Consider the following 17,039-nt stretch of genomic DNA (forward strand, 5'->3'; position numbering starts at 1 on the left):
TTCGATACTTCAACCTCGTCTAGAGTCATGCTTCTTTCTTCTTCAAGAATCTCCATGGCTGTAAATTCCTGAAACCACTTCCAACACAAAAACATGAACATAGCTATTCCATGTGAAGTGATTGGAAAAAATTGTCTTCCTAAAAGACTGTGCATGCAATGTAGATGAACAAATAGACGGAGTGCCAAACCGTTCATCCAAGACATGCAAACAATGAGATCGAATCTTTTCTTTTTTATCTAATTCAATCAACTGTGGGTAATTCACAACGGAAATGCCCATGCTTGGTGCTCATACTTTCTTGTTCTCTTTCTACAACTGTGTCGTGCCAAGGAAGAGACATGAAATGTGACTTCCTTGAATGCATACTTTTCAGCTTTTCATGAACAATCCGCATACATTCGTGCTCATTCATGAGTGAAACGTGCTCAACGTACAATATGTCATGCCTAGGAAAAGGGATCACATAAAGACGCTTACGAAAATACAGGAAACGATCACGAATGAAACACTCGTGCAATGCGTGCTAACAAATCATTCGAACACATAGTACTTCCTGTAAGGGTTCTTTGGACCTACGCTCGAGAGCCAAGATCGGTTCTTCGTGAGGGGGTTCTTTGGACCTAGGCTCGAGAGCCAAGATTGGTTCTTCGTGACTGATCGAATCTGCAATGAGGTTAGCTTCACTAAAGAAAGTATCAACTAACACATCATCCTTGTGAACAATCACATCATCTTCATACAACTCATCATGCTTGTGAGAAATCACATCTTGATCATGCAAATCATCATGCTCATCATTGTCATTTAAATCATCATGCTTATCATTGTCATTCAAATCACCATGCTTATCATTGTCATTCAAATCATCATCATGCAAATCATGTGTGTCATGCTTGGGAGAAGAAGAGACTGAGAGAGTCTCTTTTTCCCGAATCTCTTGCATCTATGCCTGCACTTGAGAAAAGAGTCGCAACATCTCTTTCATGTGTCGGGCGCTCTGTTCGGCCGCCAAGTACGCTTGCTCACGCTCACGCTCCAAGTCGGCCTTTCTTTCTGCTTCTCTTTTTGCTTTTCTTACTTTGTTCTCGCGATCCAATTTGGCTTGCCTTTCTTTGGCTTCCAAGTCGTACTTACGCTCTATGGCTGACCTTCTTTTCGCGAACTCCTTGTCCATCATCCTCTTGTCGAAAGCTGCCATAGGATCTAGTGCAATCTTTGGCGTAGATGGGGAAGGGTCGGAAAAACCTCCCGGTGAGGAAATTTCTTCTTCGCCACTCCCATGCTCACCACCTTCATGCGAAGTATCCATTCCGCTTCGGGTGATGACCATCCACTGAAGTCGTGGGTTCTTGTGGGTTATTGTGGTCTTGGGTTCTTAAGTTCATGAGGAACTTGGGTTCTTGGGGGTCTTGGTTCTTCGGATTCTTGAGTTCTTGAGGTTCTTCTTTCGCTTGCAATCTGTGTTAGAGAAGGATCTTCTCTTCACCCAAGTTCTGCTCTTTTCAGGGGGTGCACCCCTTGGCGGCCTTGCGCTCACACCAAGGTTGCTTTTTCCCACCTCACGACGATTGGCCGGCCGCTAAGTGTACGGTCCGCTCTCAATGAGTGAAAAGAGGCACAAGGGGAGGCTGGACAAGCCCTTCTTTCCTGGGATTCCTATCACTCTTCAAAAACATGATAAGGAATCGACAAGCCCAAGCGAACTTGGGTTCGTGCAATTGCAACAAGCAAAAACAATTATGTGGTTCTTTCCTTGAGTGATACAGAACGCTGCCAAAGCTCTGATACCAATGTAAGGTGCAGCGGAATGAATGTTTGAACTTTGCTCAAGATGAGTGCTCCGAACTGTGCTCAAGGTTCCTTTTACTTACGGAAGGGAGAGCCTTCCGTTCCTATAGAGAGAGAGTGCAATGGACACAAACAAAGTGAATGGACACTGTGAATTGAAGTGCATGAGACTGAGAGATAGAGAGAGAAGAGAATACGACACCAGAGAGAAGAGAATACGACACCAGAGATGTTGTCAAACCCTCCTCCAAGGGCCCCACTCTCTATGGTGAGAGCGGTCTACTTATGATTGCACAAATCTCTACAATGCTTGGACTTGCTGATGATGTCGACGACGAGACGAGCTGAAATCTACAAATCTTCTATCTGCTGAATTCTGACTCTATGTCGGTGACGATGTCGATGGCGACGATGCGATGACGACGCGCTAAAAACACAGATGCTGAAATCTGCGTTTTCCGGGCTGAATCTGCAAACTTCGCTGGATCTGACCGTGCGGTGAGGATCTGCTGTGGGAAGGTGAGATTTGCGAGGTTCGGGACTTGATCTGCGAGTGCTAAAGGCTGAAAACTGAAAACGCTGGTGGTTCTTGATGTTCTGTCGCGGTGAATCTGCAAAACGCCGGGGCTGATCTGCAAACCAAAAACGCTAGGGCTGATTTGAAGTCTTCTTGCAAAAATGCTAGGGCTTTTGCTGGTTTTACTGTTGCCAGATGTCTTGCAAATGCAAAACGCTACGCTGATCTGTGGTTCTACTATCGCCAGGAATCTGCAAGTGCAAAAACGCTGGCTGATTTGGGTGCAAAAATGCTAGGCCTTCTGTTGAGAGAAAACGCTAGAGTTGTCACGGGGTTGGTCTTGCTGAGAAGTTGCCTGTTGAGCAAGGTGCTCCTACTGCCTCTTCTGCCAGAAAGTGCTAGCGCTAGGTTTTTATTTATACAAACTTAGCAAAATTGCCCTACCTACTCTCCAACAAAAGTCACTGAAAAATAATAAGTGAAAAATATCAAAAATAGGGAAAATAGGCCTATGCACTGTAAAAATGCTACTGATGGGATCTGACTGGAATTTCATGGTCATGTTGTGTGCAACTAGAGGATATGCATCTAATCTAAGTGTCTGGACATGCCCAGTCTGCGAACAGAATCACAAAAGTGCCAGATCACTTCCTATTCTAGACTGACTAGACTGAACTGAACCCTGATCATGCTGTAGCTTGTCCACGGACACATAGGGTTGGATGTGTCACGTGACAAGAGAAGAAACCACAAAACGACGAAGAAAACCAACATTTTGAACTAACACTATCACATCAAGACATTCATGCGTGAAAGAAGAGTGCATGCCATGAACAAATCTAGAGATCTCAATGGGATCCATGGGGAGAGCTTCTAAACGTGCGCTCTTCACGAGAGTCACCAATCACATCATGCATACTACCCGAATCAAACAAGACCACAATGCATGTACTATTCACATGACCATAACACAACATGAGAGACTTATCTACACGATCATGAGAAACTTCAAACACATTAATGTGCTCGCTAAGTGCATTCACAGACGATGTGGGTTCAATGGATTCTTTTGTGGATTCTTTAGGGTCTTCTTTCTTAGAACAATCTAGTTTCATGTAACCTTTAGTGTGACACTCAAAACATCTTTCGTCTCGTGCATATTTGGCTCGTCCTTCAAGAGTTAACCTCCCTCCTAAAATTCCTTGAGCAGATTTTTCGTCAGGCATTAACTTACGGGTGTCTTGAGTTTTAGCCTTTCCTTTATCTTCATTGTGAGACTTCTTGCTCTAGGTGTAGAAGAAGATTGAGAAGAAGAATTACCATCATTCTTACCAATGGTTTTACCGTGCTTACCATTCAGTTGGTCTTGCGAAGTACTCGATTTGTTCTCCTCCGGCTTGCCTTTGTTGTGCTTCATTTCTTGTGCTAAGGGGATTCTAACGGCGTCATTATAGTCCTGAGGGCTGAAAACGTGCACATCGAACTTGATCTACTCGTCTAACCTAAAGAGGAAAGCCTCCTTGCGATCCTCATCCGGCTTATGCAATTGCACGCCAATCTGTAAAATACGGTTAGAAAAAGATATAACAGGGGATCCATTTTGCTTAAGACTACGCCAATCTCTTTTAACCGATCAAGGTACTGCGGTGGCATGAAGCGAGCCTTGAGCTTGTCTTGGAAGTCGACCCAACTGAAAGAGAGGGACACGCCTTCCTTAGCATGCTCAAGATGCTCAGCCATCTGTGACTCTTGCCAAGCTTGATACCAAATAATGGCTTCACCTGCTAGGTACATGGCAACAGTCAAAAACTTTACTGTTACTTGTTTTTTTGACAATCGCAAAGTAAGCATTAAGTTGATGCAACCAAGAATGAACCAAAACAGCATCCATCTTACCATCATACTTACTAAACGTCAACTTCTCAGTGACTGAATTGTTGGAATCTTCGTCTCCACCTGTACTACTTGATGAATCGCCAACCTCCTTGAGTGGCTCGGGCTTCGAGGAGAGTACTTGTAGGACCAACTTCTGCATGCGCTGGTCTCTCTGCGCCTCTCGTTCTAACTCCATAGCCGCTCGTTTCTCTTCGGCCGCTATGCGTTGAGCCTTGCGTGCTTGCTCATGCTTGAGCTTCATAGTTGCCCTTCGTTCTTCGACCGCCAGGCGCGCTTGCTCACGCTCACGCTCCATGGCTATCCTTCTTTCTTCCATGGTGACGCGTTGCACCTCTTGTTGTAGCATCATCTCTATCATCGACTTGACCAAAGCCTCCATAGGATTTGGTGCAATCAGTGGCGTAGATGGGGATGGGCGAGGATCGGGGAACGATTCTCCTGGTATAGAAACTTCTTCTTTTCCAACTCCACTCTCATCACCTTCACGCAAAGTATCCATTCTGCTACGGGTGATGACCTGACCATGCACTGAGTTCTTGGGTATTTGGGTTCTTGAGTTCTTGAGGATCGTGAGGTTCTTGAGTTCTTGGCTTGCAATCTGCGTTTAAGAAGTCTTTTCTCTTACCCAAGCTCGACTCTTTCCTGTGGGTGTACCCCTTGGCGGCCTTGCGCTCACACCAAGGTTGCTTTTTTCCACCTCACGTCGATTGGCCTACCACTAAGTGCAAGGTCCGCTCTCAATGAGTGGAAAAGAGGAACGAGAGGAAGTTGGACAAGCCCTTCTTTCTTGGGTTACCTGCCACTCTTCAAAAACACAGATTAGGGATCAACACGCCCAAGTGGTCTTGGGTTACGTGCGATCACAACAAGCAAAAAAATTTCTTGTGCTTCTTTCCTTGAGTGATACACTGCCAAAGACCTCTGATACCAATGTAATGTGCAGTAGAAGTGAATGATGGTGTATGGCTCAGGATGAGTGATCAATGGGTGCTCAAGGTTCCTTTTACTGACAGGAAGGGAGAGCCTTCCTTGACTTGATGAGAGAATGTGCAGTGACCAAAACACGAGTGGAATGCAAACTGTGAGTGTGTGCAAGAAAGTGCTAGAGAGAGAGAGAGAAATGAAATGAAATGAAATGTTATATTAACGTCTTCAAAAGGCCAGAATGACCTATGAGACCAAACTGATACAAAGTGGTGAATCTGTTACAATGTCTGGGTACCTTAGTACTAAAGTACTAGGTGTGAAAAGTGTGAAAGTGAATGTGAAAAACTAAATACAAGGTATTAAATAAACTTCTTAGGAGCATTCTGGGTGTCTGGCTAGAATGCTTCTAATCCTTTGTTGTAGTCTCCTCCGGTGAAGTGTGCTTTTGCCTCTTGGTCGTGGTCGTCTCGATTTCCTAAGCTCAATCGCTCTGTCAATTAGGGTGCCTTTGGTATGAATGTGGGTACTCCTTTGTGTTGGCTGCTGGCCTCTTGCTTCCCCTTCCACTCCTGCTTCTCTCGATCCGAAGAAATCTGTGATCTGCCTCTGAGGCTGTAGTGCTCTTTGTCTTCTCATTAGATTATCCCTGTGCCGATGTAGTTCCAGTAGGTACAAGCCTAAGCATCTTTGATCTTGGTATTGCATGATTCTATCTAGAGGTCCAAAGCCTTCTTTAAAGAGGCAGTGAAAACGCCCATGTATCTCGTAGTATACTGTGCAGTGGCATATGTAGTGTAATTCTGTCTCCGGCTCCATTCCGCATAACTTGCAAATTCTGCTTTCAGGTGGGATTCCCCTAAATCTGCCAAATTCAATTTCCAACTGGTGTGAGGATGTACGAATTTGACCAATAGCACATCTCAAACCATGAGACAGGTGGGTATCCATGTAACTCGGGCGAATCACAAATCCATCTTCAGATAGTTGTAGGAAGTTTTCTTTGTAGTCGGCCATCTTCGTGCCCAATTCTTGTGTAGGGTCTACCCATGTCCTCTTAGTATCCAATTGTATAAGATCCTGTCGGATGATCTTATTAATCTCCGTTCGTGTAATTGCCAGTGATGGAGCCTCAAGCGAGTATTGGAAGCGGGGTAATCTTTCCATATTGAACCCGTGTCTTTGAAACCACCAGGACAGTTGCACATACCAGCATGATGTATCCCCTTTCATTGCCAATTGTCGAGAGGATTCGAGGCCAGTCTAGTATATCGGCAGTTATTTGTATCCCACAAACCATGCATAAAGGACACTGATCTGGTAAGAGCTTCAATTTCTATCGGAGGGGCCGCTAGTTCCGCTCGGGTAATCGCGTGTGGTACGGAGGCCTTGGCTCTAATCATTCGGGAAATCATAGATACCAAAGGTCTCTCCATTGCCTTCCAATTATCCTGATCCACAGATGGTCCCCAAATCTGGACCCCATAAAGCATAGCCGAAGCCACCATAGTATCAAAGAGCCAAAGTTTTGTTCGTGGTTCCTGAAACTGCACTTGTGAACACATCCTCTCCAACCCTCCCAAGGCCGCAGAGGCTCTAGATAATCTAGCATCCGCTGCTTTCTTAAGAGTAAACTTCAGTCCTGCAAATACCACCCCAAGGTATGTGTATGCATCTGTGTACTCTACTGTATCCTGGCCATATGCAAATGTAGGTGCCGATCTCCTAACCCACTGCGGTGTGGTGTTAACACCATAACTTTGGTTTTACCCAAGTTTACCGACAGTCCACTGTCCTTCGCGAATTTATATAAAGCATCCAGCTGCCTCTGCATTCCATCTGGTGATTCTGCTATCAATACAATATCATCTGTATACAACAGCAAAGGGATCCATGACCCTGCAAGTTGAGCACCTCTGTCACCTTCTCTCTCAATGTAATCTGATACCTCATCTATGTACATACCAAATAAAGTAGGGGACAATGGGCATCCCTGCTTTACTCCAACGGTGGAATGAACAACGTCGGAATCCCCTTCTGGAGTACGTACATAACCAGTTACTGATCCGTATAAGGCCATGATCCCCCAAATAATCTCTTTGGGGACCCCTAACTCTTGCATCCTGCGCATCAATCTGGCCCTTGGTACTGTATCAAAAGCTTTCCGAAAATCCACAAAGCAACAATACATCCTTCTCCCGTTTGCTCTTCCTTCCTCAATAATGGCTCTGAGCGTAAGAATATGATCTAAAGTGGAATAACCCCTTCTGAAACCAGCTTGTCCTGTTGCCCTTATGCCCTCATTCTCTGCCCATCTACTCAATTTTTGTTCAAGAATGGATGAGTACAGTCAAAGTGTGACCTACCATAATGGTACGGTAGTTCCCAGGTATCATAGGATCCCCTGACTTGAAAATAGGTACGATAGTAGATAATTTCCAAGATTCAGGGAATCCTTCACACATGACCCGATTAAACAGACGAGCAAGGACTTCTGAAAGTAGATCCCTGGCATGGATCAGATGTTCTGCTACTAAACCCTCATGATCATATGCTCTTCTTGTCTTCATCTTATCAATGGCTTTTTCCACCATTTCCGTAGTAAAGAAAGTACTAGTAGCAGGGCATGGCTCTAGCGGATCTGGCAATGGAGGCTGTCCATATACCATATATAATGATGTTACATATTGACCCCAGATCTCAGGAGAAGTGATCGTCGGAGGCGGTGAGTGCTCATGAAATAAGCGCCAAGCCTCATGTGAGTCCTGACTCAAGAAGAGCTGATATAAATCCTTTTCTAGTTTGGCTAAAAATGCCCTTTTCTTGCGACGTACTATACGCCGAAGAGCAATCCGAGACTGCTTATATGTGATGATCCCAAGTGTAAGCTCTTTCTGGACTTGGGTTCTCGTCTCTCTGCATTCCTCGTCATACCAACTGTTTTGAGGCGTGTTCCCAGATCCTCTCTTCTGATCAGGTTGAATATGTGGGTATGCCTCTTGTGCTGCTCCATGTAGTATCTCTGTTAATTGAGAAGTAATCTCCTCTACAGTATATATTGGCTCGGCTGCCCACATCCTATTATAGATCTTTTCCACATAGACTGAATCAGTTTATGGCGTGAAAGTATATCTTGTGTGTGTCTTCTTCCTTTGTACTTGAGAGGCATTGTATTGGAAGGAGATTGATAAGCATGATCCACTGCAATCCCAACCGGCCTGGGTCCCACCTTAAAGTCCTTGATACTAGAAATAAAGCTTGGTGAAGTCATGACATAATCCATTGTACTGGCCCCATGCCTATGCGGAAAGCATGTGAATCCCCCAGATAACGGAAAATTCTCTAGACCATTAAGTATGGCCAAACCATGTATAGTTGCCATCTCCATGAAATGTCTCCCATATTCAGTGTGTTCTTTATCCTGTGAGTTTCTAGTAAGCCCTCTCTGTGATAAATCCACTTCTCTGAGCATTTCCTCAAAAGTATCATAGAATACTGCTTGAGAGTTGGCCATTCTGGCATTAAAGTCTCCTAAGAGAACGATGTCTCCATCTCTAGAGAACTCCCATATGTCATTATTCAATATGGAGAAAGGGGATTGTCCTTTAGGTGAGGAGTAGACTGAGGTACTCGGAGGGAAGTAGCATATAGCGATATATAGAAATCTACCTGTCTCGGCTCTCATTCTCACCCACATATACCTTGCTTGCTCATCTTTTTTGATAATCTCTAGTAGTGGTTTCAGCTCCTCTTTAAATAAGACTACTACTCCTCCTGAACCCCGGCTACCCTGTAGAGATCTCTTGTCTGGTCGACCAGCTGTTTCCCATAAATAACCCTTCACATGTGGCATACGCTGTCCCGGTATCTGGTGTGTCTCTCAGTAGAAAACTATGTCTCTGTCCCTAAAGCTGTCTTCAAAGGCACCTACATCTAGCCTATATGATCCATTACAATTCCACGCCGCTATCCGGAGCGTCGCCCCATACATCTTGCACCGTCATGATGAGCGCTTTTCCAGAACCACTACTTTCCCTCCTCTATAAAAGGCGATTTTCCCCTTTTCTCTTGCTGCCCTGATCTCTGGCATCAACTCTTGCATGTGTGCCACTTGTGCCAATGTAAGGTCATCTCCTAGGAAAATACCAGTTTTCTTAAGAGTTGGCCTCTTCTTTAGAAATTCTTTCCTTATTTCTATATTCGGGAAGCGGAGAATAAGTGCCCTATCCTTTACGTTTCCCTTCTCATCGGTTCCTTTCTTGCCCACTCTCCGTGCACTTGTGTGAGTGGGTTCTGTGATGCCCATGCGTTGTATCAGTTCCTTCACTTCTTCATCTACATTCTCTTTGTCTTTGACTCCTGTGACCCGCACATGCAGAGCCCGAGTCTTCCTTTTCTGCTCTTCCTCAATGGTCATATTAATGATGGTGGAGGTAGGTGTGGTCTCGAGCATCTGGGCCTTCCCTTTCTTCGCATCCTCAATCCATTTCTCTGCTTCATCAACCTTTTCTTGTGTCTTAAAAAGACGTTCCGCCCATGAAGATGCCGTTTTCGATTTCTGTTCATCTCCTTCCTGTAGAGCTTTCATCTGATCCTTCATGTCCTCGAGCTCCTTCAGCACCGAAGGTTGGTCGTCTCCCTTCTCCTTAGTTGCAGATTTGCAAGCCGCAAGTTCTCCTTTTAGCTCCTCAATTATTGCATCTTTTTCCCCCATTTGCTTTTCCATATTTGTTCTCCATGCTTCAAAACTTGTTGATGCTTCATCGAGTTTCTTTTGCATAACGCATTCTGTTACATTTACTTCGGCCTTGATTAGGTTTCGTAATTCCGTTTTCAAGATTTGAATCTCCTCATTCTGTATCCCTCGGATCTCTCTCCTTAGTTCTCTCATCATGTCTCCATACATGGAGTTCCTGTAGCTCTCAGCGCTCGCGTGCATTTCCTTCTTGATGTCATCTCTCATGTAGTTTAGCTCTGATTTGAGCATCACCTGGACCTTCTCCATCATTAGTTCATCATGTATCTTGGACGTTTTCCCCACTCGTAATGATCCTGGTGATAGTACAATATCTCTGTTTCTCCGCTTGAAAGTAGCCGTTGTTTTTTTTGGGGTGGTGTAGCTATCTACACCTGGCCCTTCCTCTTCAGTAGGCGGATCCATCGAACCCGGGCCCCAAATGTGGGGTAGGGTACTAGGGTGGGGGATTGAGAATAGGGCCTGCTCGCTCGACGCGTAGGAGGACCAGCTCGCGTAGGGGGGGGGGGGGGGGGAGAGAGAGAGAGAGAGAGAGAGAGAGAGAGAGAGAGAGAGAGAGAGAGAGAGAGAGAGAGAGAGAGACGACACCAGATGGGGTCCCAAATCCCCTTCCAAGGGCCCCCCTCTCTATTGCTAGAGAGGTATTTGCTTTAGATTGCACAAAATCTAGTACAATGCTTCTAGATGCTGTGGTACTTGATGATGCCGAAGTTGACGACGATGATGACCGTGACGTTGATGACGACGAGGATGTCGCCGTCAAGTTTGGGATTTATGATGCTGATGGCTGAAATCTGAAAACACTAGGTCATGTTGATGGGGATCTGCAACTGCCGAGACGTGCAAGGGCTGAGAATGCAAAACGCTGGCTGATCTGGGCTAGAATTGCAAAACGTTGGCTGTCTTGGCTGAAAACTGAAACGCCACTATTGGTTGGTCGATGCGGCGAGGATCTGCAAGGGGGCGTTGCGGTCTGGCGAGGCTAAGGGCTGAAAACTGAAAACGCCGGTGGTTGTGGCTGAACACGTTGGATCTAGTCTAAGAAAACGTTGGGGAGCTTGAGGGTGCCTGTCTGTTGCTGTGCAGGTGCCTGCCCTTCCTGTGTCCCAGCTTCTTCTGCTTTCTACTGGCACCCAAGCCCTTCCTAATATAGGTGCATCAATGTGGGTCGAGCAGTGCAAGGGAAGCCTCCATGATCCTGAATTAATTAAATGAATAAGTCACTTATTATGAAAGTGACCTATAAGAGGTGTTTCACACGCGAGATTGAAAACTGGAACCATGCGGTGGAAAATGCTCATGCTAGGTACTGTATCATGATGCTAATGCTATGGGTTGTGCAATCAGAGGGTATGCAACTATTCTAAGTGCTTGGACATGCACGGCCTGCGCACAGGCTCACGAGGGTGCCTGAACATTTCCTAAGCTTCCTAAACACTAGAAGTAGGAACAGCTTGTCCACGCACACATAGGGTTAGATGTGCACATGACATCAGAGGTGTTATATCTATTGCATTGGGTCTACCCATTCTCTGGCAAATATCGCATGTTTTGCAAAAATCTCTAATATCTGAGATCATACTCTGCCACCACAAACCTGGTAGCAAAATTTTCTTATAAGTGATAGCAATAAAAAATGTCCTTTAGAACTTTGAGTGTGTCTTAGTGATTACTTGCATCCTACGTACACATTTTCTCAACACTCCATCAATGCCCAGTCTGTATAAAGATCCAACTATGACTGTAAATTTCACACTTCGGATAATAAGAGCCTTCTTGCTGCTCTAAGACAAGTCTTACTCCACCATACTGCAGGAAATCATACACGTCCCGCAATTCTGGATTTGACTCCTCAGTTGTCATCGTCTGAAATAATTAAGCATCTACTGGTTCATCTCTCAAGGACGTCAATGAGATACCTTCTGTACTTCTGAATAGGAAATCTGCACCCCAATGAGTCTTGCCAAGCTTATGGAAGATTTTAAAATCAAATTCCAAAAGAAACATAATCCATTTGATTAATCTTCCTTGGCTAATAACCTTATTGATAAGATAAAGTAGAGCTTGATGATCCACATTGAAACGAAATAGCTTTCCCAACAAATGATGTTTGAACTTTGTGGCATTTAATACCATTCCCAGTGCCTCTCTTTCTACGGTTGAATATCCATGCTCTCCCTTGCTAAGCCACGGCTGGCAAATTATATTGTTGAATAATCAGTTTCTCCATCAGGTTAAGCCATAATAGCTCCTATTGCCATGCCAGAAACATCTCCATGAACATGAAAAATAATATCCCTGTTTGAGTGGCGAAGAATTGGTTTCAATCGATGGCTTCCTTTAGGGACTCGAAATTGGTTTCACATTCAGGAGTCCAGATAAACTTAACTCATTTCTAGGTGAGTTTATATTATGGAATGGCTTTCGTTGCAAACATATGAATAAACCGTCGATAGAAATTGATCTACCCTAGAACGAACTAAGTTCATATACATTTGTTGGTGCTCTAGCCTTCTGGACACTTCGGATCTTGTCTTCAGCCATCTCAATATCATTTATGGACACTACACATCCAAGTAAATGTCCCTTCCATACCATGAACACCGACTTGAAGGGATTCAAACGAATCCTCTTCTCTTTGCATCTTTCAAATACCATCTCCAGAAATAACAAATGCATGTCTTCAGACGAGTTTGCTAATGAATTCTCTAAAAGGGGAATCAAGCACAATACAACATAAATCTCACATCCAACAATCGCTGGTAAACTGTTTGGAACTTTGAGGGGTCCTCACAATTTCAATCGAACCTTTCTGCTCTACACTCTCAGGTGCAAAGACATAGAATAGCCAATATACTATGGAGGCCTGGCATGCGAATCTAATCTTGAGACTTGTAAGCTTACATGTCTGGGCATATGGGATTGAACTCAAATTCATTTGCTTTACTTGCAACTGTTAGACAAGAACAAAGGCTCACACACGTAAACCTATTACTAGAAAAATGACAAAGTAACAGCAACTTGTTGTCCAACTAACAACAAGACCCTGGAGTATTATGTATAAACTTTGCACTTCTTACAAATAACATAAACACAACAAATTTAGAAGGGTCCTAAATTCTAATACCTGCGTATTTAACAATGCCACCTGTTTGAATTGGGCGCTCAAATGGTGCCTCTACCCCATAATCATGAAGTGATTGAGAGCTTACGAAGTTCACATTAGTAACAAAGCCATCTGTTTCGGAGACACTGCTTGGCCTTGCAAAGTCCTCAATGAAAGGGTTGCCAGGCGAAGCCAACCAGGACTCGTTCCCATCATGTACAGAAGATTTGATACAGACCTCAGCCTTAACCGCTGCAGTTGCCATTGGAGTACATTGAGCACTACCTTCCAATCCATCCTCCAGGAGCTGCTCCCAAAGTTCAGGTTGGTTCTGTGAGGCCCCAGCAATAGTTTTCTCGAAACCTACTTCATCATGACGAACATTCATTTAGCGCCAATCAAAAAGATGTAAACCCATGAACGCACACACACCACACACACACACACACACACACACACACACACACACACAGAGAGAGAGAGAGAGAGAGAGAGAGAGAGAGAGAGAGAGAGAGAGAGAGAGAGAGAGAGAGAGAGCACGAATTTAGTTTACATACCTAAAATGCCCTTATTCTCACTTTCTTCTGCATCAAAACGTTGCCATCCATTTAAGTCAGTGCTGACAACTACTGCTGTACTTATTTCTTGAACAAGCCTTTGATGCTCTGAAACGTCCAGAAAATTCTGCATTCATCAGATCACCTCATAGTCTTTCACTAGAATTATTGCATGGGAACCCTCAAAAAAAGAGAGAAAACTCATTGCACATTAGTCTCAGTAGAATGGGAATCAATACCAAAGCGTCTCGTGCCCTCATGCTTGTATGGGAACCCAAAGGTTCTGTTGCGAGATCAGAGAGATTCTCTCGTGGGAATCTTTCATTAGCCCTGGGCGAAACAACGGTCTCACTATTGCAAAGGGAATGCCCCGTGTAATTAATTTCTGTCAGACCATGTGAGCCATCAAAAGGCTTGTTCAAATCTTCTGGGATCGTTTTTAAGGTACGATTAAAGTTTCCTTCACTCAAAATTTTCAGCCGGTCTTCACACTCAAAACCATTGGGAGCCTTTGTGAAAAGGAGCAGTTCACTATTCTCCCCCACAGTCCCTGCAGTGGTGTCTCTCAATGTGGCTGCAGTTTCTGTGTCCATAAATTGCACAGAATCCCCAGGATCAAACAACTCACATGTTGTGGCTGCTTCAGCATGTTCCCAGTCAGCCAGATCTTGACAGGTATTTGAATGATTCTCTGCCACTTTAAGCTCCTCGACATCCTTCCATAGTGGAGGCATCATCTCACCACCAAGTGCTCCATGTGTACTTTCCACAGGCCTCGAGGGCAATCTGTTCACAATTTTTTCATGCTTCTCTTCCTGGGCACCATGACTGCCGGCAAGGGTGCTTCCATTCTCAGACCTACAAGTCGGTAGTTCCTTCCTTTCAGACTTCTCGCCACCAAGTGCACTATATGTACTTTCTACAGACCACGAGGGAAATCTGCTTAAAATTTTTTCATGCTTCTCTTCCTGGTCTCCATGATTGCTCGCAAGGGTGCTTCCATTCTCAGACCTGCAAGCAGGTAGTTCCTCCGTTTCAGCCTTCATATGCTTGTTGATTTTGATTGAACTTGCCTTCCCTGCAAAATGGATATGAGAAATTGAGTTGTAAAGTAGCAATCCTCTCTCTCTCTCTCTCTCTCTCTCTCTCTCTCTCTCTCTCTCACATAAAGGAGCAAGTGCTCACCATCCAAGCGGAACAGGAGGCATGTGAGACCTCTTCATGGGTAGAGGTGCTCATCTGCACCAAGAACAAGTAGAGGAAGCGGACCAATGGATCCAAGTAGCCAAAAACGGTAAACATAAAACGCCGACTCCCACCTCTATCATCAACATGACAATTGAGAAAGAGCAAAGGAGGAAAGCACGTGCTCTATATGTATGAGTGTCACGTCGGCTTTGTGTGCCACATGGACATGCTTCATCGACTTCCAAAGCCAATTTTGCACTTCTCTCTAGATAGGAGTGTTTAGAATCCTAGGAGGATTAGTACTGGCAATTTTGTGAGCCTGTTAGTAGGACCTACATGTCCGGACGAGTCCATTAGATTAGGTTTTCCAGTTTTGAAACCCTCTTGCATAAACGGATTGTACAAGCGTTTTGATACATGTTACACTACGGTAGGCATCTGGCATGACGTGCACGTAGTTTTAGGTTAGAGAAAACCAACAGGCGATTCCCCGCATCAATTGGACTCCCGCGTGAGCAAATGTGTGATGGTTTCACCACGAAACTTCGCCTTGATCAAGTTTATTAATATGTCATTTTTACGATTTATTTTTATAATTTTTGACAAAGGTTTTGCCCTACCTAAGTCCTAAGAAGTTCTTAAGCAATATACCTCACCTATAAAGGGAGTAGAATAGCCAGCGTTTTCAACAAAGAAACCTAGCGCCAGATTGGAGAGAGCTCATCTGCCAACGTTTTTTCTCCTCTCTAGAGGTTTTAGTCTCCATCGCAGATCAGCCTCAGCGCTATCATTTGGCGACAAATCAGCCCAGCGTTTTCAGATTTCAGCCCATTCCCTCGCTGAACCGTTTCGGATCTGCTAACCCTAGCCTCCATGTTGCCGCCCGGTACTTCGACAGCCCATTGAACCTCTTCTCAGCCATTTCCTCTCGCCACATTGAGTGCTCCCATCGCTGCCCATCATCAGCTCCATCATCATTGCTTTACGCGACAGATCAGATGTGTTTTTGCAGCCAGCTTTCAACCCTTGGTTCCTCTCACATTTGGAGCGCAATCAACTGTCAGGTGTGGCAGAATTAAAATGGTGAAGATCTAGGATTTAGACTTCCACAAATCTTTACTTCTCGTCGTCGCGGCGTCGTTGTCATTGCCGTCGTCACCGACATAGAGTCAGAATTCAGCAGATAAAGATTTGCAAATTTCAGCCGTCTCGTCGTCGTCCTCATCATCGTCGACATCGTTAGCAAGTCCATTGCATTGTAGAGAATTGTGCAATCAATAGTAGACCACTCTCGCCATAGAGAGTGGGGCCTTCGGAGGAGGGTTTGACAACATTCTGGTGTCGTATTCTTCTCTCTCTATCTCTCAATCTCAGCACCTTCATTCACAGTGTTTACCACTTCGTTTGTGATCATTTGCACTCTCTCACTAAAGAAACGGAAGGCTCTCCCTTCCGTAAGTAAAGGAACCCCTGACCACAGTTCGGAGCACGAGCAAAGTTCAACATTCACATCCGCTGCACCTTACACTAATCCACATAGACCCTGAGTTTTCTGTTCTTCTTCGGGACCACCACTATGGGAAACAACCAGTCGTTGCTTGCTACTTCAATGATGAACCCTGCCTTCAGTAAATTGTCAATTTCTTCCTTAACTTTCTTTGCATAATTCGGATTCGTCCTGTACTTCAACAGTTGTACTAGTCGTGCATCCGGTTTCAGTGATATCCGATGTAGGCACACCTCTGGGTTGACACTCTTCAGATCTGTATGTTCCCAGGTAAAAACGTCCCAATACTACTGAAATAGTCGCCTGGCTTTTTCTTTAATTTCTGGTTTCATATGTTTATTGATCTTTACCACCTTAGGATCTGATTTTGAAATTAAATCCCACTCCTCTATTTCTTGATCATCTAGTAATAACCAATTCGGTGATCCACCCCCTTTTCGCCTAGCCAGTGATTCAGCTTCTTTTCCATGCGTATTCATGCTACATATTCATTAAAAGAATCATTTGTATTACCTGAGCATGCTGAGCTTCGGAAACACCCTTTTCTTGCCCTTCATCTTTATTAACCTTGCCTTTTCAAATAGTAAAAGTACCCAATCACCAGCTGAAAACAGTAATTCACGACGGTAAAAATCAACAACCCTTTTCTGCTTTGCCCGAGTCTTCTCCAAGGCAAGCTTAATCTTCTTACACATTTCATCCATGTTCTCAATGTATCGATCTGCCTCAAAGATCTTGTCCTTTGTATGCAAAATGGGAGCAACCTTTTTGCCACCTTCAACAATCTTAAAAGGTGC

General features: G+C 44.5%; 1 protein-coding gene across 3 annotated transcripts in view; it reads right to left on the reverse strand.

Moving 5' to 3' along the window:
* Positions 1 to 17,039, reverse strand: part of LOC147460179 (uncharacterized) — a 54,293-nt gene that overhangs the window by 22,091 nt on the left and 15,163 nt on the right. For 2 of the 3 annotated variants that reach the window (XM_086511280.1, XM_086511278.1), the window contains 3 exons: positions 13,787 to 14,625; positions 13,548 to 13,674; positions 13,012 to 13,356 (listed from right to left, as the gene is read on the reverse strand). In XM_086511280.1, the coding sequence (XP_086367406.1) occupies positions 13,012 to 13,356; positions 13,548 to 13,674; positions 13,787 to 14,625 (1,311 nt within the window). The remainder of the gene's footprint in view (positions 1 to 13,011; positions 13,357 to 13,547; positions 13,675 to 13,786; positions 14,626 to 17,039) is intronic. The other variant, XM_086511279.1, reaches the window with a different exon arrangement.

The sequence above is a fragment of the Adiantum capillus-veneris genome, chromosome 4 (genome assembly GCF_014529385.1).
Source record: "Adiantum capillus-veneris isolate H3 chromosome 4, ASM1452938v2, whole genome shotgun sequence".
Taxonomy (NCBI): domain Eukaryota; kingdom Viridiplantae; phylum Streptophyta; class Polypodiopsida; order Polypodiales; family Pteridaceae; genus Adiantum; species Adiantum capillus-veneris.